Consider the following 24,253-nt stretch of genomic DNA (forward strand, 5'->3'; position numbering starts at 1 on the left):
AATGGTATATGGTTTAGAGAGTTTTCAGTGACAAAATTGAAGGCGATGGATGATCACGACAAAATGGTGGTAGAGGTGATGGCAGAAGAAGATGGAAGGATGCAGAACGTAGTATGGATTGGGTGGAGGGTAGTGGGGAGCAGTACCCAGGAAGAAGCGGACATCGCAGTGCGGACTTAGAGAAGTGAGTCTAGGAGTGGTAGATGAGGCCGTGTCTCAAGAATCGTTAAGAGATGGAATGGAGGGAAGTGAGAAAAGCAGACCAGGAGGAAGTGGACTGTACAGGACGGATATAAAAGGAAGGGGACGAGAAGAGGAGAGTGATGGAGTATCGCAAGAATCGTCAAGTGCAGTGTGCAGTGGACAAAAGAACAATAAATGAGGTGAGAGCGTGTCGAACAGAAAAGTAATGCAGTTATGAATAAAGGAAAAAGTAAGAGTTTAAAAGACTTGTGGGGTAAAGTGTGTAAACGCATGGAGGATACGGTGGGGAGAGAATTACAAAGAATGTTAAAAAGGAGAAATGGAATCTATGGTAACAAGAAGTAATAATAGTGGAGGTTACTTGGAAGGGGGGAAGGGTAAGTTATATCAATTCCGGAAATAGGATTTGTGAATATTGAAGGGTTACTAGGGAGAGAAGTAGTGTAAAGTTACGATATTGTGTCACTCTTGGAGACTTGGTTGGAAACAGGGAAGGAGATAACATGGGAAGGGTTTGTGACTAAGTATAAATACAAAAGAAAGGAGAGGAAAAAGGTACACACTCCAGGAGGAATAGTTGTGTTAATAAAGGAAGAAATTAGTGGACTCGTAGAGTACATTGGGACAGAGATGCAAGAAGTGATTTGGATTAGATTTAATATGGGGAGGGTAGAGGGAAGGATTAAGAAGGTAAGTTTAGCCTTTGCATATTGCCACCCTAGAGGTTATTTATGCACAAACAAGCATTTTTTGAAGAGTCATTGGGGGATATTAGCATGATAAGAGAGAAGTTTACAGAAGATGATATGCTGTTATTTGGAGAATGGAACGATTAGCGGAACAGAACCCAGTGTATAATAGAGAAGCAGGAGGGGCAATAATGATAAGTAAAAAATGAAGACAAAGACACTAACAGGTATGAGGAGAAACTCCTAGAATTGTGCGCAGCGGGAAATATATATATTCTAATTGGATTGAAGGAGAGTGATAGGACTGGGAAAGTGACATTTGTTTCAGAGCAGGGAGGTAGCGTGATTGATGTAGTGTTAAGTTCGAAAGCCATGATAGAAAGAATGGAAATTGGATTGAATCATATCATTTTTCAGTATGGGTGTTACAAAAATAGGGAAGGGGCACAAAAAGAAAGAGAGTAAGGAGAACGAGGAATTAGGGAGAGGGTATATTAAACACACTGATGAAAATGGAAATTGCAACACCCAGAAGGAGTGGTGCTACATTGCTGCAGTTGAACATGCAGGACGAGTGTTCGGTTGTGATTCGATGATTACACTTTCAGGTCCCTCTGAACGCATGTTTGGACAACAATCAATACAGGATTTTTCCACCACGAGCTGCAATAAATTGATGAATTAGTCGAGGCATGGAGTCAATAAGGCCACGGATCGCTTGCTGAGGAATTGTGGCCCATGCTTGCTGCACTGCACGGGTCAGTTGTTCCAGAGTTGTGGGTGGCTGAGGACGGTTGGCCAGTTGTCGACCCATCATGTCCTACACATGCTCAATAGGACTGAGGTCCGGGAATCTGGCGGGCCATTCTAATGTTGTGATATCTTGGAGAGCTTCTCTTGTGATGCGTGCAGTGTGAACCCGGGAATTGTCCTGCTGAAACATCCCATTAGCAATGTTCGCCATCATAGGGACAACCACTGGATTGAGTACCCTATCAACGTACTGTCGAGCAGTCATAATGCCCTCAACAAGCACTAATTGTGATTTCACATTAAAGCCAATAGCTCCCCAGACCATAATGCTTGCTGTTGACCCTGTATTCCTCTCGACAATAAGATCTGGGCGGCCCCTCTCCCCGGTACGTCGGCGCACACGATTCCGGTGATCACTACGGGCAAGACAGAAGCGCGATTCATCACTAAAGACGACCCTATGCCATTCGTCGACCCATGTCGATCTTTCTCGACACCAGGCCAGCCTTACACGTCGCTGTTGTGGGGTCAATGGAAATCCCTCTGCAGGGACATGGGCTCGTAAGCCAGCTGCACGCAGGCGATTACCAACTGTTTTTTGTGTAACGTGGGGTGCCACAGCTGCTCGAATTTGCGCTGCTGTTGCATGGGGTTCCATCCGGGCCTTCCCAATGTTGCGGCGATCCTCTCTCACAGTTGTCTGTCGCGCTGGACCTGTGCCAGGTCTACGAGTGTGGGCACCTTCATTTGACCACTGCTGCCATACACGTTGTACCGTAGATGCCTGTCGCTAACACGTCCTTAGCGATAACCCAGCCTCACACAGCCCAATTATCCGAGCCCTCTCAAACGGCTACAGTTGTTGATAGCGTGCTCTTCTTCGTCGAGGCATGTTTGACGGGGAACACTTCACTGCACAGACTGCAAGTCAACTACGCTACACCAGAGTCCGTATTCAGGAGCTGATTCCTCCGCGACGAATCACGTGGGGAGACCTGTAGCAACAATCCAATGGCTCTGAAACTTTGATCGTTTACACACGTACATGGCGTCGTTCCATATCTTGAAAATCAACACAAACGACGAATGTCTTCATGGTGTTGCAATTTCCATTTTCTTAAGTGTATAAATGGTCAGAAAAAGCAGGTCGGGAATTTGGTAAGATAGTAAAAGAGGAGTTACTATTATTAAGTTATGGATGGGAAGTCGCGATGGAGGAAAATAACATAGCTAGAGCCTTGGAACTGCTAAGAGGGTAGCCAAGATTGAATGAAGAGATGGAGTAAAATTTATACACCGATATTAGCTAATGGATTAAATTAAAATTAAATGAATGGGCGGAAAAGGGCTCGGTTTTGACAGATTACCAAGGACGATTTAGAAAACGAAAAAGTACGGTAGACAATATATTGATAATGAAGACGATATTAGAGAAATACTTGAGTAGAAGAAGAGGTAAGGTATATGTTGCGGCAATAGATTTTGAAAAGGCGTTTGATAAGGTAAATATAAGAGCGTTAATAGAAAAATATGGGTAGGTTGGGAGTTTCGGGGAAGATGATACGAGCAGTAGAGGCGATATACAAGGGAGTAAAGTGCTGTATGAAATTGGAGGAAGACAGGTTGAGTAGGCCCATACAGTCGAAGGTGGTTATAAAACAAGGATGTAAATTATCCCCATTAGTGTTTATTTTATTTATCAAAGATATCTTACACGGGCACGGGGTGATTAATGGGTTAGAAGTACCGGGATCGTTTTTGCTGACGATGTGATTTTGCTGACATTGACAGCAGTGGATGCAGGGAAGTTTAAATTCAGTGTCAGAGTTTGCTAAGAAATAGGCCTTAAAATTAAGGGGAATAAATCTTAAGTGTTAGTAACGCAGAAACATAAAGGAAGAACAAAAGAAAGGACATGGATTTTGCAGGGAGAGAGGTTAGCACAAGTAAATAAGTTGGAATATCTAGGAGTGATTTTTAACAGAAAAGGGAAATGGGAGGATCAAATCAGAAGGGCGAGGAGTTAGAGGAATCCAGCCTTAGCCTCAGTAAAATATTTAGTGGCCAAATTTCCGGAAATTACCTATAAAACTTTGATGCTAGTCTTAAAGTCGGTTGTATTCGGTAGGATATTGTATGGGGCGGAAGTATGGGGTTTGGAGGAAGAGGGTATGCTTAAGACAAATTATTAGTAAATTTGGTAAGGCTGTGTTAGGGCTCCCACATTGCACAGCGAATGTGGGGCTAGAATTAATTTGTGGGGAAAATATAGAGGTGGAGTGTGTGATAACGGTAGTTAAATATTGGATCTCTCTTTCTTAGCATTAATCCCGACTTGCAGGGTCTGCTGATAGTTAAATATTGGATGTATCTGAAAAATGAAGGAGGATGTAGGGTGATCCATGCTTCGTATAACCAACAAAAGAAATTCATGTATAAGGGGTGTTGGTTAGAAAAATTAAAATATACTTGGAGAAGGTGGGGTTGGGTTACATGTGGGAAAAGGTTTGGAAGGAGAATAAATCGAGAGAGCGAGGGGTGCTTTCGAGGAGGATTAGAGATATACAAATGCAGAAATTATTTGAAGAACGTAGGCAAAGAGGATCTCTTAGTGTTTTTAATGAAGTTATGGAAGTAGCAGAGATAAATATGAGGCATATAAATAGGTTAAATAGAGGAGGGTTATTTTGGTGGCTTATGGGATTATACAGGAATAACGGTTGTTTAAAGGGTAGAGAAGAGATATTTTGTGTATTATGTGGAATAGCAGGAAATGATCTGACCCTCATTGGCAATTGTAAAATGAAGGGAAAAGTAAGAAATGAAATATTTAGTGCCAAACATCGCGAATTATTAGAAATAGGGTATGAGCAGAAAGTTATAAGGTGGATTATCAAAGAATGCGAAGACGGGGTGCAGGGGTTAAACAGGTATTAATGTGCGATAAAGAGAATTTGTGAAAGGAAGTTACGGGAAGTAGGTGCATAGAAAGAATTGTTAAAGAGTTAAGCGAGAAGAGTGTGTAAGAGTGATAAAGTATGCTGGTAACAAATAGATTTGTGGGGGTAGAGTTGATTAGTGTGGTTAAGGGTGAAATGTGAGTGAAGGCCCGCTATGTGCTAAATTTGGAGATACCTTGAAAAGTTGAGGTTGGTGTAGTGCAATTGGGATAGGGAAGTGGGTTAGTGACTGCAATTTTAGAAAGTGTAATCGTTATTGATATTGATAGGGCATGACATTATGGTTCTGGCAAAGCATGAACGTGAAATTGAGCTAACAGTGGTAACGAGGTTAGGTAACGGGCTACATGATGTAATTGTCGACTAACAACTGAACTGGAATCTACAGTGAGTCACCTTAATATTCGGACAACACCGATAATGGAATGTTTCCTGACATAATGCGTTCGCAAACAAATGTACCGGTATATACACTGACTGACAGAGCAAATGCAACACCAAGAAGGAGTGGTCAGAACTTTATCCCAATTGCAGGGTAGACTGACGTCACTGAGGTATGCTCATGATGTGAAATGCGCCGCTGTGCTGCGCACGTAGCGAACGATAAATGGGACACGGCGTTGGCGAATGGCCCAATTCGTACCGTGATTTCTCAGCCGACAGTCATTGTAGAACGTGTTGTCGTGTGCCACATGACACGTGTATAGCTAAGAATGCCAGGCCGCCGTCAACGGAGGCATTTCCAGCAGACAGACGACTTTACGAGGGGTATGGTTATCGGGCTGAGAAGGGCAGGTTGGTCGCTTCGTCAAATCGCAGCCGATACCCATAGGGATGTGTCCACGGTGCAGCGCCTGTGGCGAAGATGGTTGGCGCAGGGACATGTGGCACGTGCGAGGGGTCCAGGCGCAGCCCGAGTGACGTCAGCCAGCGAGGATCGGCGCATCAGCCGCCAAGCGGTGGCAGCCCCGCACGCCACGTCAACCGCCATTCTTCAGCATGTGCAAGACACCCTGGCTGTTCCAATATCGACTAGAACAATTTCCCGTCGATTGGTTGAAGGAGGCCTGCACTCCCGGCGTCCGCTCAGAAGACTACCATTGACTCCACAGCATAGACGTGCACGCCTGGCATGGTGCCGGGCTAGAGCGACTTGGATGAGGGAATGGCGGAACGTCGTGTTCTCCGATGAGTCACGCTTCTGTTCTGTCAGTGATAGTCACCGCAGACGAGTGTGGCGTCGGCGTGGAGAAAGGTCAAATCCGGCAGTAACTGTGGAGCGCCCTACCGCTAGACAACGCGGCATCATGGTTTGGGGCGCTATTGCGTATGATTCCACGTCACCTCTAGTGCGTATTCAAGGCACGTTAAATGCCCACCGCTACGTGCAGCATGTGCTGCGGCCGGTGGCACTCCCGTACCTTCAGGGGCTACCCAATGCTCTGTTTCAGCAGGATAATGCCCGCCCACACACTGCTCGCATCTCCCAACAGGCTCTGCGAGGTGTACAGATGCTTCCGTGGCCAGCGTACTCTCCGGATCTCTCACCAATCGAACACGTGTGGGATCTCATTGGACGCCGTTTGCAAACTCTGCCCCAGCCTCGTACGGACGACCAACTGTGGCAAATGGTTGACAGAGAATGGAGAACCATCCCTCAGGACACCATCCGCACTCTTATTGACTCTGTACCTCGACGTGTTTCTGCGTACATCGCCGCTCGCGGTGGTCCTACATCCTACTGAGTCGATGCCGTGCGCATTGTGTAACCTGCATATCGGTTTGAAATAAACATCAATTATTCTTCCGTGCCGACTCTGTTTTTCCCCCAACTTTCATCCCTTTCGAACCACTCCTCCTTGGTGTTGCATTTGCTCTGTCAGTCAGTGTACAACGAAAACACATCCAACAATTCATGACTATATACCCCACGTATCACAACAAAATGTCACGCGAATTGGTGAAGTGTTCTGTTAGTGATAGAAAAGGAAATCATGACTTACTACACATCACTTTATTATTCGGACACGTCGTCGATATTCCATTTGCACGTGACTACCTTACCCAATTGCGGCAAGGGAGAAACGTAATGAATGGGTACGTTTCCCTGAGCTTCACTGCAGAAACACGTTTGAACAGCGCCAACTGGTTATTTTCCACGATGCAGATGGACGTAGTTGCAGAGATATTGCGCAAGTGTTGTGTATGAGTAAGAGTACTGCCAATGACATTGTACGGCTTTTTAAAGAAGAGGACAGGATTGCGTCTATACCGCAAAACGGGTCAACTGAAAAAGCTAACTGATCGTGGAGAGAGACTTCTTTTAAGAAAAAATAGGGAAGGATCCTAAACTGAATGTGTCACAACTTGCACGGGAATTAGAAGTGGAAGCTGGTATATCAGTGCACCCTGAAAATGTGCGCAGGACTCTTCGAAAGGCCAGATATAACGGGAAGGTGTCTAGGATAAAGCCATTTATCAGTGAAGTAAACTGAAGGAAAAACTGAAGTTTGCCTTGCAATATGTACACAAGGACACAGAACGGTGGAAACTTATGTTATTTTGTGATGAGAACAAATTTAATATTTATGGATTGGATTGGAGAATAATGGCTTAGTGCAAACCAAATGACGAATTAAACATTTAACCAACTGTCAAACATGGAGGCGGGAATACAATGGTATGGGCGTGCTTTTCGTCTGCTGGAGTAGATGAAATATCATTTACTGAACATACAATGGACCATAAACAGTATCTAGCCATCCTGAAGCAGAATTTACACAAAAGTGACACAAAACTTTGGATATGGGACATTTTTCATTTCTATCAAGATAATGATCCCAAGCATAAAGCGTGGAATGTCCGAATGTGGCTATTGTTGAACTGCTTAAATGTGCATGAAAATCCACCCCAGATCCAGGATCTCAATCCCAATGAGAATTTATGGATTGAACTCGACAAGGGAGTAAAGAATTCCAGAATAACGTCAAAGTAGAAACTGCAACGAAAACTGATACAAGAATTGGCTAATATTAGCCCTAAGGGCACGGAAAAGTTAGTTTGTCCTGTGCCACAACGACTGAAAGCCGTGGCAGTGCCACCAAATACTAGATTGATTTGATTTCAATGTTACGCTACAGTTTCGGCCGTTATGATCCGTGTGTCCGAATATTAAAGTGGTTTTGTTATGTGATAAAGTGACGACTTATTTATCTACATGTCACTTTTGTTCTGAGACACTTGTATTATTATGTAATCATATTGGAAACATTGGGGTTTTTATTGTCAAACTTTCTTTTCTGTACCGTATGTGTCAAAATATCCAAGTATAATGTTCAGATAGTCACATGTCATATGGTGTCCGAATATTAAGATGACTCACTGTATCTGTACCAAAGGCAGTGTATATTTAATTATTTTATATTATGGGAACATGTATTTGGGCGGTTGCCTGTTCTGTTCAGCTAAATAAATTACTTACGTCATAAAGATTTGATGCCCTTAAGACGTTGGCCACCAGGCGGGCTTTACTTGCTCTATTACTATGGGACTAGTCTTTGCGTAATCCAACCAACCTGGACCTCTGTTGAGGAAGTCAGGCTCTGCTTGTCACAAGTCAGGACCAATGACGTGTGAAAGATGAGTAACACCCCGTTAAAAACATTGGATCGCCTCGTAAGGGACCCTAACCAGTGTTACGGTAAAGACCTCAGCGGCAGTGAAGGCGGAAATAACATTTATTGGTACGGTGGACTGGCGGAAGGGGCACCTGGCGACTGAGGTTAACAGTAGCAAACTACTGTTTTGTAGGAAGAGGAGGGATCCTCAAAGGGTACATCCCCGGCAGAATAGGTAACCACCCAACAGGCTGTGAAGGGGCAGACCCCCTGTTGGTTGTGCGCAGGGGTGACTTCCCTGCCATGGAAAAAATAAGTAGTCACGAAAATGTCGAGCGCATGTATAAATCGGACAGTCTCAATGGCGATGACAAGCAATGGACACGAACTAATCTAAGAATGGCTACGTAGAATATACTGAGTTTAAATAGAGCAGCAGCTTTCAGGAATGTAAAAGATCGACTGAGGAAGTACCAGATAGGAATAGCAGCTTTGCAGGAGATTATGTGGAAGGAAGCATACGCGATTGATTCGGGGGACTACACAATGTTTTGTTGTAGTAGTAGTAGTAGTAGTGGGACAGCTAATTTTGGAACAGGCTTCCTCGTACACAGAGCATATAAGGCGGCAATATTGAACGTTGAACCAATTACTGGCAAGATATGCACATTGAGAGTTAAAATGAAATTCTTCAATATGACATTGATCTGTGTTCATGCTCCAACAGAAGAGACGACTGATGAGGTTAAAGATTCCTTTTATGAACAGCTAGAACGCACATATGATACAATTGCTAAAAATGATGCCAAAGTGCTTCTAGGAGATATGATTGCCAAGGTTGGAAGGGAAACCGCGTTTCGGCCAAATGTGGGAAACTATATTTTATACGAAGAGTGCAATGACATCGGAACAAGGCTGGTTGATTTTGCAGTAAGCAAAAATCTCACCATAAACAGCACTATTTTCCTACATAAGGATATATATAAAGAAACTTGGACGTCACAGTATGGAACCACAGTCAATCAGATAGATCATGTGCTTATTCAAAGAAGGCATGGCACGGATATAAGGGATGTTAGGGTGATGAGAGGGGCAGATGCTCATTCAGACCACTACATGGTGTTGGTTAAGTTCAGACAGAGGATATCAACAACCATCTATAACCAAGTAGAAAGGGATAAAAAGTATAATATAACTAGAATCAGCACCCATGAAAGAGAAAGAGTTTCAAGGAGGAATGAAAGAAGCAATAAGAGCGATAACGGTTGAAGAGGAGGGAAGCCCTGAGATACATTGGGAAAAATGGGAAAAGCAATACGGCAAACAATGGACTCAAAGCTGGTTCAGGAAAATAGAGATAAACGAAAGAGTGATGTGATAAGGTATGTGAGAAGGCAATAGAAGAACGAAATAGTGCAAAGAAGAAGATGTTTCAGAAGGAAACACGGGTCGCCAGACAGAAGTATGAAGAAGAGAAGGAAATTAAAAACTATGTGTAGAAGGAAAAAAGAGAGAATTTGAGAAAAATAGACTTAAAGACATTGAAGAATGTAGAAACGAAAAGGACGTAAGAAGAATGTTTAGAGGTATAAAGGAGATAAAACAGGGATGGCAGCCCCGTACAACAATATGCAGGGACAAAGAAGGAAAGATGATCGGTGATGAAATGAGAATTATTGGAAGATGGGAAGAATATTTAAAAGGATTGCTGCAATGGGATGAAACCCAGGAGTGGGAAGATGAGGAACAGGGGAAACAACAGGACAGCTATGAATAAGAAGAAGAACTAACATTGGGAGAGGTAACTGAAGCTGCAAAGGAGATGAGAAATAATAGAGCTGTGGGAGAAGATAAGATATCAGGTGAAATATTCAAGTATGGTGGTATAGAGTTATTAAAGGAAATGCATAGATTGATAATCTGGAGAAGCGAGATAATGCCAAAAACTGGAACACAGCCATTATTGTACCAATATATAAAAAGTGTGATAGGACAAAGTGCAATAATCATTGAGGAACAGCGTTGCATAATGCAGCATACAAAGTATTTGCTAGGATATTGAACAAGAGACTACGACCATATGCAGAAGCCACTATAGGAGAATACCAGTGTGGGTTTGGGGAGGAAAGAGCAACAAGGACCAGATGTTCACCCTCAGAATAAAAATGGAGAAGTGTTACAAATAAAACGTAACGGTTCACCAACTTTATGTAGACTTCAAGGCAGCCTGTGGCAGTGTTAATAGAAGGGGGCTTTTTAAGGTGTTACAGGATTTGGGAATCCCACCAAAGTTAGTGAGACTCGTGGAAATAACTCTAAGCAACACCTGTTGCAAAATAAAAGCAAATGGCAGATATACCAATAATTCTCCAATCAATCAAGGACTAAAACAAGGGGATTCTGTATCACCGACATTTTTAATCAGGTACTGTTTGGGAATATGCGCAAACTCTAGGCAAATTAGATGGCACTATATTCAACAGAACATTCCAGAGTATGGCATTTGCAGACGATATAGCCATGCTTGGGAGGAATAGAAAGTACATGCTAGAGAACTATACAGTTCTGGAAAGAGAAGCGGCTACACTAGGCTTGGTCATAAGTAAGGAGAAAACAAAATATATGATCAACACCAGAAATAAAACCAGGTGTAGAGGGACAGAGCAGTTTGAAGGGTTTGGAAGAGTAAATTAGTTCAAGTATTTGGGAGAAATAGTCACAGAAGACAATGTAGTAGGCCTACCAGTAGAGATTAAGGCAAGAATAGCGGCAGGCAACAGATGCTATTATAGTTTCCATAACTTGTTGCGATCGTCAAACATCTCAAGGCAGCTGAAGATGAGAGTATATAGAACGATTATATAAAACGTGTAGTTATGTATGGATCGGAAACATGGACAATTACACAGCAAATCAGAGATACTTTGGATGCATGGGAACGAAAAGTGTTGAGGAAGATATATGCTGCATATACGAGAAGGGTGGCTGGAGAATTAGGACCTACAAAGAGCTGTATGAACTCTATAAGAATCCGTCTATAACTGCAGATATAAGATTAAAATATTATGGTGGTTGGGACATGTGCAGCGAATGGAGGAACAGCAAGTGCCAAGGAAGGTATTAGTCACCAAGCCTGAGGGAACCCACTCAGTGGGACGTTCGAGATTACGATGGCTGGATGATGTAGAGGCGGACTTGAGACGACTAGGAATACGGAACTGGAGAAGGCTGGCTGCTTCGAAAGACGACTGGAGTAGACAAGTGGTCGACAAGGCCCAGGTCCTTCAAGGACTGTAGCACCGGATAAGTAAGTAAGTAAGTAAGTAAGTAAGTAAGTAAGTAAGTAAGTAAGTAAGTAAGTAAGTAAGTAAGTAAGTAAGTAAGTAAGTAAGTAAGTAAGTAAGTAAGTAAGTAAGTAAGTAAGTAAGTAAGTCTTTGCGTAATGGGATCATATGTTACATTCTTTGCTTTAAGCGAAGACCGTAAAAGTAGTTAGTGGGACGTAAAGCAAATAGTATTATTATTATTTGCTTTAAGCGACCGTGTGGCCGCTTCTTTTCAAGGTAAAAAGGGATGTATGATGCAAAACTTGTCCTTTTCCTTCGGAGGGGTGGGGGTCACCGAAGCTCGCTCCTCTCCGCCTGGCAATCGACGCAATCTACATTGCCTCCGACATGCTATTACTTTCTAAGAAGAAAAAATTGCAGGGAAGAGTGGAAATGGTCCTGCAGGAGTACCTGCCTTTTTGTACGTTGGACGCAATACCAGGCAAGGTTTATGTTGGTAAGATGGTGTTAAGGCGTGGTATTAAAGATCAGGGAAAACCACATAGGCAGAAAAGAGCCTACATTTAAAACCTGACACCTTTTGATAGCACATGCAAAGATGTGGGCTGGAAAAGTGCAGAGGTTATGTTAGTTTAGAATATGTGTCATACAGTCATAACTCTTTTCTTCGCGTTTGTCAGTTATGGGGACCAGTCCTTCTTGTCACTGCCTGGTGCAGCTCGGGTCCGCTAGCGTCCTGGCTATGGGCCACAAGTTAGTTACTTGGTCCAGCAACCAGTGGTCCCTGGTGAAGTCTCCGTTAAGGAGAAGGGAAAATAGAGCCAAGCGTTACTTAAAGTAAGAGGCTTTTTCAATTTCGCCTGATGACCCTTCTTCTTTGCGGTGTTGGTGGCACACACTTGCCACTGCAATCTGTAAATATATATATCATATATGTATATTATACATTTATACATGTATACACTTATCGATAGATGACGGGTGATTTCCGACAAAAGGGTAGCGTTACAAAAATGTTGCAAAGTTTGGGTTGGGAAGAATTGAGAGAAAGAAGAAGAGCTGCTCGACTAAGTGGTATGTTCCGAGCTGTCAGCGGAGAGTTGGCGTGGAATGACATTAGTAGACGAATAAGTTTGAATGGCGTTTATAAAAGTAGGAAAGATCACAATATGAAGATAAAGTTGGAATTCAAGAGGACAAACTGGGGCAAATATTCATTTATAGGAAAGGGAGTCAGGGATTGGAATAACTTACCAAGGGAGACGTTCAATAAATTTCCAATTTCTTTGAAATCATTTAGGAAAAGGCTAGGAAAGCAACAGATAGGGAATCTGCCACCTGGGCGACTGCCCTAAATGCAGATCAGTATTGATTGATTGATTGAGTATGGATTGATTGATTGATTGATTGATTGATTGATTGGGCTGTTTTCCGCTCTCGTCTCCTGTAAGAAAACAACGTAAGCAACATAATAGCTGGAAATTATAGTTAGAGAGGTGGGCTTTCTGTCCACTCTCTTGTCGTTGGCGGGAGCGGAGGTGGATTGAGTCGTCTCTTATTATATGGCTGTGTTTCCTTCGTCGTTTGGATTTCTCCTCTCCATCCTTCCTCGCTTGTTTCCCTGCGGTGGTTAAAGCTGTAACATAGTAGACATATACATGTACATATATACAATCGTTTGCAGTGTAGGATGTGTGCAGAATGTTGTGTGGGTGTCAGCTTATGGGGGAGGAGGGTGTCTCTTCGGACCCCCGGCTTCCCAACCCTGTGGTTGAACATTATGTGTTTCGGAGTTTGGTATTTATTGTACAGATCAACGTCGTAACGTCCTATTCCACTGACTAGTGGGTTGATCTTATTACCCCAAGAAATCGTGTACATTCGGAGTGTTTGTTTACGTATGTGATGCCTTATCGAGGTGACTTTCGCAATTTCGCGTAGGTGGCGTATTGGTGTGTCAAGTGGGAGTCTAGCCACTGCTCGGATGCATTTGTTTTGCATTACTTCCAGCTTATCCAGGTTCGTCATAGCAGTGCGGCCGAATGCGGGCGCTGCGAATGGAATTATTGGCCTAATTAAGGCCTTGTACATGTTGGTTACAAGTCTCGTGTTAATACACGGTGTTTTATTCAGTATAGGATAGAGCTGTCTTAGTTTATCGTTTGTTTTTCGCTGGATGTCTTTAATGTGATGTAGCATGGTTAGCTTCCTATCTAGGAATACTCCTAGGTACTTGGCTTGTTCATGCCATGCTACATCTTGATTAAATAGCTTGAGCGTTTTCATATTGGCTGGCCTGTGCGTGCGTCTGTTCTTTCTAGTGAGCAGCACAGCTTGGCATTTGTCAACATTGACCTTGATACGCCATTTGGTTAGCCAGGGCTCGAGAGTTCTTAGTGCTACTTGTTGCTTCTTTCGGGTGTACGCTAGCTGAGGGTGTTGTACTGTTATGGCAGTGTCGTCAGCGTAGAGGTGCTTGGTTGTGAGTTCCGTTGTTGGCATGTCGTTTGTAAATAGGACGAACAAAATTGGGCCTATTAGTGACCCTTGGGCTACGTCCGCCCTAGTTGTTCGCATGCTTGACAGTGTGTTGTGAACATCTGTTGGAACACTCAGCCTTTCAGTATGATTTATTCTGGTGCCAGCAGCCGCGGTAATTCCAGCTCCAATAGCGTATATTAAAGTTGTTGCGGTTAAAAAGCTCGTAGTTGGATTTGTGTCCCACGCTGTCGGTTCATCGCTCGTCGGTGTCTAACTGGCATGGTTCGTGGGACGTCCTGCCGGTGGTGGCGAGTCGAAAGCGCTCGGCCGCCGTGGTTATCCGCGTGCGGTTCCTGCGCGCCGTAGGCGGACCCCGATGAAATCCTACCGCGGTGCTCTTCATTGAGTGTCGAGGTGGGCCGGCACGTTTACTTTGAACAAATTAGAGTGCTTAAAGCAGGCCGGCTGCGCCTGAATACTGTGTGCATGGAATAATGGAATAGGACCTCGGTTCTATTTTGTTGGTTTTCGGAACCCGAGGTAATGATTAATAGGGACAGGCGGGGGCATTCGTATTGCGACGTTAGAGGTGAAATTCTTGGATCGTCGCAAGACGGACCGAAGCGAAAGCATTTGCCAAGTATGTTTTCATTAATCAAGAACGAAATTTAGAGGTTCGAAGGCGATCAGATACCGCCCTAGTTCTAACCATAAACGACGCCAGCTAGCGATCCGCCGAAGTTCCTCCGATGACTCGGCGGGCAGCTCCCGGGAAACCAAAGCTTTTGGGTTCCGGGGGAAGTATGGTTGCAAAGCTGAAACTTAAAGGAATTGACGGAAGGGCACCACCAGGAGTGGAGTCTGCGGCTTAATTTGACTCAACACGGGAAACCTCACCAGGCCCGGACACCGGAAGGATTGACAGATTGAGAGCTCTTTCTTGATTCGGTGGGTGGTGGTGCATGGCCGTTCTTAGTTGGTGGAGCGATTTGTCTGGTTAATTCCGATAACGAACGAGACTCTAGCCTGCTAAATAGTCGCATCCGGTATCCGTTCGTGCTACCGGCGACAACACATCTTCTTAGAGGGACAGGCGGCTTCTAGCCGCACGAGATTGAGCAATAACAGGTCTGTGATGCCCTTAGATATTCTGGGCTGCACGCGCGCCACACTGAAGGAATCAGCGTGTCCTCCTAGCCCGAAAGGACCGGGCAACCCGTTGAACCTCCTTCGTGCTAGGGATTGGGGCTTGCAATTGTTCCCCATGAACGAGGAATTCCCAGTAAGCGCGAGTCATAAGCTCGCGTTGATTACGTCCCTGCCCTTTGTACACACCGCCCGTCGCTACTACCGATTGAATGATTTAGTGAGGTCTTCGGACCGGTGCGCGGGATCTGCTTCGCGCAGTTTCCGATGTGTCTTATGATTTAATAAATATTTTGTACCCTGGGTTGAATTCGTGGTCTATTAATTTCGCTAACAGGCCTTCGTGCCACACTTTATCAAATGCCTTCTGGATATCAAGGAATACCGTACCTGTGTACCTCCGCTTGTTTAGTCCGATGGTCGCTTGCTCGACGAACCGGGTAAGTAGTTGCGGGACGGAGTGGCCGTTTCTAAAACCGTTCATTTCGAATGATTCCTATTTCCTTGATATGTGCTACTAGCCTTTTCAGCAGTATTTTCTCGAATAATTTGCTGAGGGCTTCCAGGAGTCTGATGGGTCTCTACTTATTTGGATCAGATTTGTCCTTGCCTGGTTTCCCAAATACAAGGACTCTCGCCTTTTTCCACTGCTCTGGATAATGCTGCAATTGGAGCATTGCATTGTATATATTGGTGAGTAGTGTGAGGGCTATCTGAGTTAGTTTCTTGAGTATTATGTTTTGGATTTCGTCTGTGCCGAATGCTTTCTTCGGCTTAAGGTGAGCTATTATCCACTTAATTTTGTGTATATATTAGTTTTCTCAACCTCAGGCTTAGGTGAGTTTGCGGGGAATTCCGCTACCTTAGCCTCTGTTCGGATAAGGGAAGCAGGATCGGACGGTTCCTCGTTGGGTGTAAAAGCCGCCTCCAGTGAGTCTGCTATAACCTCAGCTTTATCCTGGTTTTTGTATAATGCTCGATTTGGTCCCTTGACTGTTGAGATCACGTGTGGTTCTCGCGTGAAATATCTCACTAAGTTCCGATCCGGTCTGGTGTTTGTGTCAAACGTACTCGGTTTGTTGTTCCAGACCCGTGACCTATGTTCCATTAGTTGGGTTTCGATTTTGACTTGAAAGTGGTTTCCAATTTCCTGATGTTCATCGCGGTGGTATTGGGCCCATTCGCGCCTGTGGTGGTTGCGCTTGTGAATTAGGTCTTTAATGTGAACAGGTATCTCAATGTTAGAGTGATGTTTAGGCTTGTGTACCGGGATACTCTCTGTTGTGGCTACCTGGATCGCGTCTACTAGTGTTTTGACTGCCTCGTCAATTTGGGCTGGGCTTTTAATTAGTCTGTCCTCAGTCCTCGGCAGAAGTTCGTCCAGTTCTCATTCGAATTTGTCCCATTTGGCTGCTTTATAGTTGAACCGGCGCTTGGGATTGTTCTCATTTTCCTCTGGGTTCGCATTCAGCGTAAATAACAATGGTTGGTGCCTCGACCCTAGGTCGTTTATTATTGTTATGCTATGCCGTTGACGAAAATGTCGCAGTAAGGCTATGTCTAATATGTCGGAGACCTACCCTTTTGGTGCTAGAAACGTGGGCTCGCTTGGGACAGTTACCAATATAGTCCTGGGATATCCTATGGTTTACAGCCTCGCGCCTGCTGAGTTAGGGCACAGGCAGCCCAGCTGGCGAATTTCGAATTTAGGTCTCCTCCTAGTATCGTGTTTCGATTTAGCCTTAGTACTGCTTATATGTCTTGTGTGTTTAGGCTTTTCGGTCTGGAGTATGCCGCTATGACATTGATAATTGTTCCTCGCACTGTCATGGCAATTCCGCAGGTCTCCATTTCGACTAGTTCTGGTATGTCCACCTCCATATTTTTTATATCCTTACGAAAACTGCCTACTCCGTTAGCCTTATCGCTTCTGTGTATTTTGTAGCCTCTTATGGTGAACTTCTTCCCCGGTGGGATGAAAATTTCTGTTGGGAGTGCTACATGTATGGTGTTCGCGGCTAGGAAGGCTTCGAGTTCGTATTTTCTTTTCCTGACTCCCTGACAGTTCCATATTAGCACTCGAAGCTCTTGTGTGTTATTATTATTATTATTATTATTATTATTATTATTATTATTATTATTATTATTATTATTATTATTATTATTATTATTATTATTATTATTGTCCTCGTTGGGTTCTTCAGTCATCCTGGATTAGGAAGTCGGAGATCGTATTCACCAGGTCCCTTGGCCATGGAAGTGATAGCGTCGCGGCCAGCAAATTGGCCATCATAACTCCAGTGGTTATGATTGCGGTTGAGTTCATGTTTGGTAAGACGTTTTTCAGACTTTCGTCTATCCTTTCCTTGAACGCCCTTCCTGCCATGTTCCCTTCTGTCTGCTGTACCTGTTTTAGTGTTTCAGGTGTAGGTGGTGAGTTGGGTGAGGCTGGTGTTGTGTGGGGGCGGGCGTTGGAGCAGTTCTCGGGTGCCGGCTTTCTAGCTTCAGGTACCCTGCGAGATACGGGGGACGGTGGAGCTGGCCTTCGGTGGGCTCCGGGGAACTCGGGATAAGCTTGCGTGGGCTTGTCCTGCCTTTTGTTAGTTGTAGGGGACTGGGTCTTCTTCTTTCTGTTGTTGTTGGGGGCCTTACCATGGACGGTGGTGTGGTTGGCTGGGCTGAGAACCCTGGGTTGTGTTCACCCTCCGTCCTTGGGAGTCACAAATTTAGTTTGCTCCGCCTGATGGGCCTGGTTTACCTGATGGGCCTTTTTTGGCCCATTTTTGCCTGTGGGGCCCGCTTGGTCTTTAGGGTCGCCACGCTTGTCACCCTTTGGCCCTTTGCTTTTATAAGCGGCTTCGAAATCCTTGCGGCTGGGACTTTCCTTAAAATTAGCCGCGTGTTTCCCCCCGCAGTTAGTGCCCTTAGAGAACACGGGGTCGCTGCCGTGGGGGCAGTCGCGAGTCAAGTGCGATGCGGCGCATCTGCGGCATCTGGGATCTAGTTGGCACGCCGCCCCTAAATGCCCGTGCCTCTGGCACACTCCACAATGGGGGCCAGTGGCTGGTGGGCGGTACGACTCGACCGACACCAGCATCTTCGCGAGCATCCGCATTCTCCTCAGGTTGTCCGCTCCTGGGGTGTCTGCCACGGCAACCAACAAGAGGCAGCCTTTGACTGGCCTATATCCCGTTCGCATCCGCACCAACTAGAATGCGGGGATAGCTTGCGATTGCATTGCAAACTGGATTTCTTCCGCATTATAGGTGTTAAGGGGCTTCCTTACCACGAAACGCATCATTATGCTGTTGGGCATTATCCTTACAAATTTCATATTTAGCCCGTTCAGCACTCTGATAGCAATCTCTTAGCTGTCATAGCTGGACAAGTGTAGCCGGACTTCTTCATGCGCATCTACTCTCGGCCTAAAGAAATAATAATTTCTCTGTTCACGAGCCAGCTTTTTGAGGAGCTCCATTTCGATTACCTTGGTGTCCTTAGTTTATACCGTAATGGGTGGGGTGTTGACCCCTTACGGGTGTTTGTTTGTGTTGGTTGTGGTGGTTGAGGTAGTTGCTGCTGTGTCTGCCTCGTACATGTTGTGATCTGTGGCTTTGTGTGTGGCTGCTGGATTGAGCCGATAGATGTGTCGGTAGAGCTATCGGCTCGGGTATTCGGTTCTTGAGCCCCGCCTTTCTGTGCCTTGCGGCTCAGGGGTTTAGATTATGCCCGTTCCCCTTCCTCCTCTTCCTCCCTTTAGCCTCACTGTAGCCGTCGCCCTGGTCTCCCGGCTGGGTCCAATGTTTCGGTCAGCCCGTGCTTACGCTGCTCTTCTCCCTTCGAACTTTCAGAGTCGGCCTCCTGGGAAGAATAAGACAGGTCCATCACCAGTTTAGCCTTGTCCGAGTTGCCAACTTGCTTGGGGGGGGGGTTGGACTTTTGTTGGCGCCATCCGCCGAGTCCGGTTCTTTTTCCCCTCTTTCCTTCCCTGGGGGACCGCATGTTCGCTCGGGTCTGTCGGACTGGGTCCCACTTTCCCGGCGTCCGGTTGGTCAACCACTGGGTTGGGTAGGAGGGGGCTAAATATGTTGGGGGTGAGGTGCTCTCCGTTTTGTGTTTGACCTCTTGGGCCACCGGGACAGGCGGCACGTCGCCCCCAGTCTTCGCCAAGCCGGCCGGCGTCTCAGCTATATAGCGTTCAGCGCGGGCAGGCATTGGTTGGACCAGAAGGTGCGAACCTAGGCTCCGGTTAGCTTTCGGGGCCGTGTGTGTGTTTATGTTAGGTTTGCCTGTCATGTGTAATATGTAGTGCTTCGTGAGTGAAACACCACCTGTCACATTTATTCCCTGCTCTACGGGCCAGTGTCCGGAGCGAGGATTATTTGTTACCTGTTGGGACCGCGCGTGGAAGGTCTGCACGTGTCGGCCTTAAGAAAGGCTGACTTCGTGTGCCTGCCCGCTTCCATGGCTGTGAGCCTGCCCTCAGACTGCGTCCACGGAAACGTGGTGTTGAGGTTGCAGCGCTTTGAAAACAGCGTCGCCACAGTCGAATATAGAGATGAGGCGGTCTCACTCTCCGCCATAGTATTAGTGACCGCCAATTGGTTAGAGCGCTCTAATAACAGCGGCTCTTCCCTATCGGTCGCCTTTGGATGTTCTGGATGATCGGCGATTAAGTCTGTATGGTCCCAGGCTCGCCGACAAATTGCCCTTTCCGAAGCGTATCATTGCTCTTTCGGGAATTGCGAGCCTGGTTCCGAGTGAGTAGATGTGGGACATTCGAAAGCGAACTAGTGGACGCGGATTGATCCGATGCGAACGGGATCCTGGACCACAGATTGCCCTATCTAACCCTTGGTACCGAAAAGCGGTACCGGTAACCGGTTTGGACAGGTTGTGTATACTCTAGAAATTCTCGGAGAGAGGAAAGAGAGCGAGAGAGAGAGAGAGAGAGAGAGAGAGATAGCGGGGCGAGAGGCACGTAGGTCCTTTCACTTCCATTTTCGAGCTGCTTCTCAACAGTTGTCCGCTAGGCAGCACAATAGTAATACCCGGTATGCGCATTCCGCTTGTCGATTGTTTTACACGAGAGGCATATAGAGTATTTCTAAATTTGTGTTAATCGAAACGAAACTGTTACTTTAAATGCATGAAAATGATTTTACCGTGTTCTTCTGATGTTTTGAAACAGCCGGGAAATAATATAGATGCAATTACGATTGCAGATTTCAAAGCAGAATAGAAGGAAAAGGGCATAACATTATCCGGAAAGAAGCGAGTTTAGTGAAAGGGAAGGACGAAAAGTAGCAACCTTTTCTTTTAATATTTCTTGTTAAGATTGAATTCTTAAATTGCAAATGGTCTTTTGAAAAGATGCGTAATATATATGTATTTTAGGGTAGAGGTATACATAAAGCACGATGTTCGTACGACTGCAGTACCAGAGGCTACATCCTGTCCTACTGAATTGAATTTCTTTTCAGCGCAGGAGTTTCATGACCTAGTTTCAGGTCATAAGGCAAATAAATATATTTTAAATTTGTTACTGATTAATTATTTCGTGTTCAGAAAGTCTGGAATTGATGGTGTTCCAGTGTCAAATTATAGGTCACTGTGTAATTCAGGGTGCACCACCGCACACGGTGTTTTAGCTGTTTCCCGACTTCTAAATCTTCATGCTCTCGGAATTATTTCCAAGTTGCCGGCGCCACCGCATGAAAATATCTAAGGTACATTGTTCTCCGTAAGTCCTCGTCTTTCACCTAAAAAGTTTTATTAATACTGAAAATGAAAATTTGCGATTTCCTCAAATTAAACAATGTAAATGTGTGTTATAAAATGATATCTCCGAATTTCCTGGCTCAAGACCATTTAATTCCTACACGCCTTCAATACACTTCTATTCTATTTCAGTTTTTTTTCTACTTTTTGGAAGGATACAAATATACTGCCTTGCTGGACCCCTTTTAATCACTACAGCATCAGGTAATTCTTCGCTTATTCTAATTTTCGGAATTCGGTTTTTCTAGCCGCCAATTCTTGCTCTACCTAGTTCCCTTCTGGGACTTTTAAAAAACATCATCATCATCATCATCATGTGCTAATAGAGCAACTCGCTGGAATGATTGTTGGTGGTTTGCGCCGGTTGAAGCTCATCGAAGGTTGGAGGGGAGGAATCGAATTATGCGTCTAAACCCCTGTCGTAACCGGTCGTTACTTTCGATCGAGTACGAATATAGTTCCAAGGAGCATATCATATGTATAGTTCTGCTTGCTCCTTTTGGAGGAATGACGTTGTCATTTCAGGGGTTTATAATGATTGTTGTTTATAAGTAACTATTAAAAGTTCAAATGAATTTAGAAGGAATAATTTTAATTATCGAAAATTACTTGATTTCATACTGATCTCTGTTTATTTCCAAATATCATTTATTCTGTGTTATTTTCTTGAATTTGTTATTTAGTACATGTTCCTGTACATCAGATGGCGTGAGGTGGAAATGTTTCGCGAGTTTCGGTCAAATTAGCGAGTGTTGTGTGACATGGCTGGAGTTAAGTCAGAAGAAGTTGAGGTGAGAATCTGGATTTTTTAACTGGGAATCGTTGTAATATCAAAGTTTGAACTCGCTGTCGTCTTGGGTAGATAATACATGCAGTGTGGCAGGTTCGTTGCTGCACACGCTGAAACAGCATGGTTAGGGCACGGACCGGCTGATGGACGTGGAGTCCTAAATAGATATGAGCTGTTCTTGCGTACAGTAATCTCCAATCATTCATATTTTGTTGACAGGATATGGAAAAGAAAGAAGATGGTGTGACTGAAGACATACCTGTTGAAGTAAGTTACAAGCATCCGCTTCAGAACACGTGGACCTTATGGTACTTTGAAACTGATAGGAACAAAAGCTGGGAAGATAATCAACGAGAAATCACGAGTTTTGATACAGCAGAGGATTTTTGGAGGTAATATGTTAGATATAGCATTGATCTAGAATGTCTGTTCGGATCATCTCAGTTGTGAGCACAGTTAATTATTTTTCGAAAGTATGTCACATATGTGAATTCATTGCTGTCAACTCTTTTCTCCTGTGACCTGTTATCGTTGGGGATATTCCCCCGACAGCTACTAGAACACTTTCACTAGATTTATAGTTCAGCCTTAATATATGGTTGTACAACATTGCTGTAATGCTCATTTTGCAATATAGGTGAATTATATCTTTCTTCTTCCTGTCTAGTTTTTTTCCTAACAATTTTTTAAAAATCTAGAAAATTGTATCTTCTGTTTGATATTGCTATAAATATGCATGTCTCATTGGTTCAAAAGTACTGACTCTGGGATTGCAGCAAGTTTTACACATTAGAATATTAATGCAGCATATGTTCTGAATAATGTTGATGTTTAGAATTTTAAGGTACTAGTAGTCATTTTCAAGTAATATTTTTAGAAATTTTGTGCTATACTGTAGCTTATTCAGTGTAAGATAACCTGAATTTTGCACATTTCTGCAAATTGTGTGGCAAGGGCTGTGAAAGGTACCACGCAATGTCATGCAGGAAAAGATTGGTGTCACTGACTAAATTCGGCCTCGATGAAAATGAGAGCTAAAATTATTTTCTTTGCACATTGTGCAAATCTTTATTATTAAATAAAAATTTATTCTTACAAATACATGCATGTTATTTTTGAAGAGGGCTATATTTAATTTTCTTTATTATGAAAGTATTGATCAGCTGATCATGATTGTGCATATGTTGTGTTTGATATGTATTGCTTTTTGTCCCTTATAATCTATTCAGTTTACTACAGTTTTATGATTATCTGTGCTTGGCCGTAAGTGCATTTTTTTCCCCAGGCAGCTTTTATTGATGTAAAACTTCAAAATAGGGAAAATTGTGTACAGTTCAACACTTAAGCATTGTCAGGGAGTTAAAGTATAAATTGTGCAGTATACCCCTAAAAGCAAATTAGTTGAAATTGTAGGATTTACAGTCAGATTTTACTTCCTCCTTTCAAAATTATTTTGAAGTTGTAATATTAAATGGACATAATACTGACTAGTAACTATTTTTTCAAGTTTCAATGTTCTTTTTCTAATGGCAGCTTTTGGTTTCTAACCCATTAATCTCCTGGTGTCCCTTTACTATCTTGGCAGTATTCTGCAATAACATATTTATGCAATAGTTTGGTTAGGATTTACAGCAGTAAAATATCATTTTATTTTATTTGTATTACATGAGATATTTGATCATTATTGTTGTGATATTTGAGTGATCAGGAAAGAAATTCTTACTGTAGCTACTTGGAGCAAAGAAATGAAGAAAATATCAGCACCCTCTTTGTCTGACGTGAGGGACTTACATCAGATCAGTAGTTGTCAAGACTTTCAACATAATTCATTGCAAAGTAAATCAGTTGCTTATTTACTGTATTGACATTGAAAATATTGTCTTAAAACCAGGGATCCTCTCCCCACCTAATTATCATTTCACATAAAGACATGCAGGTTGCCTATGGTGTCAAATAGGAAGACGTGCACCATTGCAAGAGAATATCCTCGTTTATGGCTGAAGATGTTCAGAAAATGAACGAAACATGTCCTATGCTTTAACAATCAAGCAATAAAATAAGGACGAGATCCTAATTTTGTATTTGCTTTTTAAGTATTGAATAGGTGGAAATCTAAAATTTATTATTCTCCTTTTATTAGACCTGCGCGAGCCGAGCCGGACATGTCCTTGGACATTCTCTGCTCTAAAAGCCATATGCCAAAATTAACATTTATCACTATTCCCATACTGAATTGCATACATACATTCCTGATATCCTTTGTTGAGTAATTGAAATAAAAACGTTAATCCAATTACAGCTTGTCGTGATTATAAGGTAAATAAATATGAACACTGTCAGTGATTCTGCATGTTATTAGAAGCAACTGTAATACTTCCATTGTCATTACTGTAGGCACTCTAGCAATCAAGTATTTTTTCGTCAGAATAAATATGGTGATACCAGGACGTTTACCATTTACCACGAATCTACTACGCTGGCGTAGCAGGGGGAGAGGTGATACTCCCACGTGGCGAATCTCCTGTGGAGGATAGGGGGGTCCTAA

The 24,253-nt window shown here is 43.8% G+C and overlaps 1 protein-coding gene across 2 annotated transcripts in view; it reads left to right on the top strand.

The window, feature by feature from the left end:
* The first annotated feature begins 21,554 nt into the window (after window positions 1-21,554).
* LOC136857230 (eukaryotic translation initiation factor 4E-1A) overlaps window positions 21,555-24,253 on the top strand; it is an 84,288-nt gene continuing 81,589 nt past the window's right edge. Inside the window, exons 1-2 of one of the 2 annotated variants that reach the window (XM_068225098.1) lie at window positions 21,555-21,709; window positions 21,928-22,100. In XM_068225098.1, coding sequence (XP_068081199.1) covers window positions 21,680-21,709; window positions 21,928-22,100 — 203 coding nt within the window. In that variant the 5' untranslated portion in view covers window positions 21,555-21,679. The remainder of the gene's footprint in view (window positions 21,710-21,927; window positions 22,101-24,253) is intronic. The other variant, XM_067135711.2, reaches the window with a different exon arrangement.

Source organism: Anabrus simplex, chromosome 1, assembly GCF_040414725.1.
Source record: "Anabrus simplex isolate iqAnaSimp1 chromosome 1, ASM4041472v1, whole genome shotgun sequence".
In the NCBI taxonomy this organism is placed as follows: Eukaryota; Metazoa; Arthropoda; class Insecta; order Orthoptera; family Tettigoniidae; genus Anabrus; species Anabrus simplex.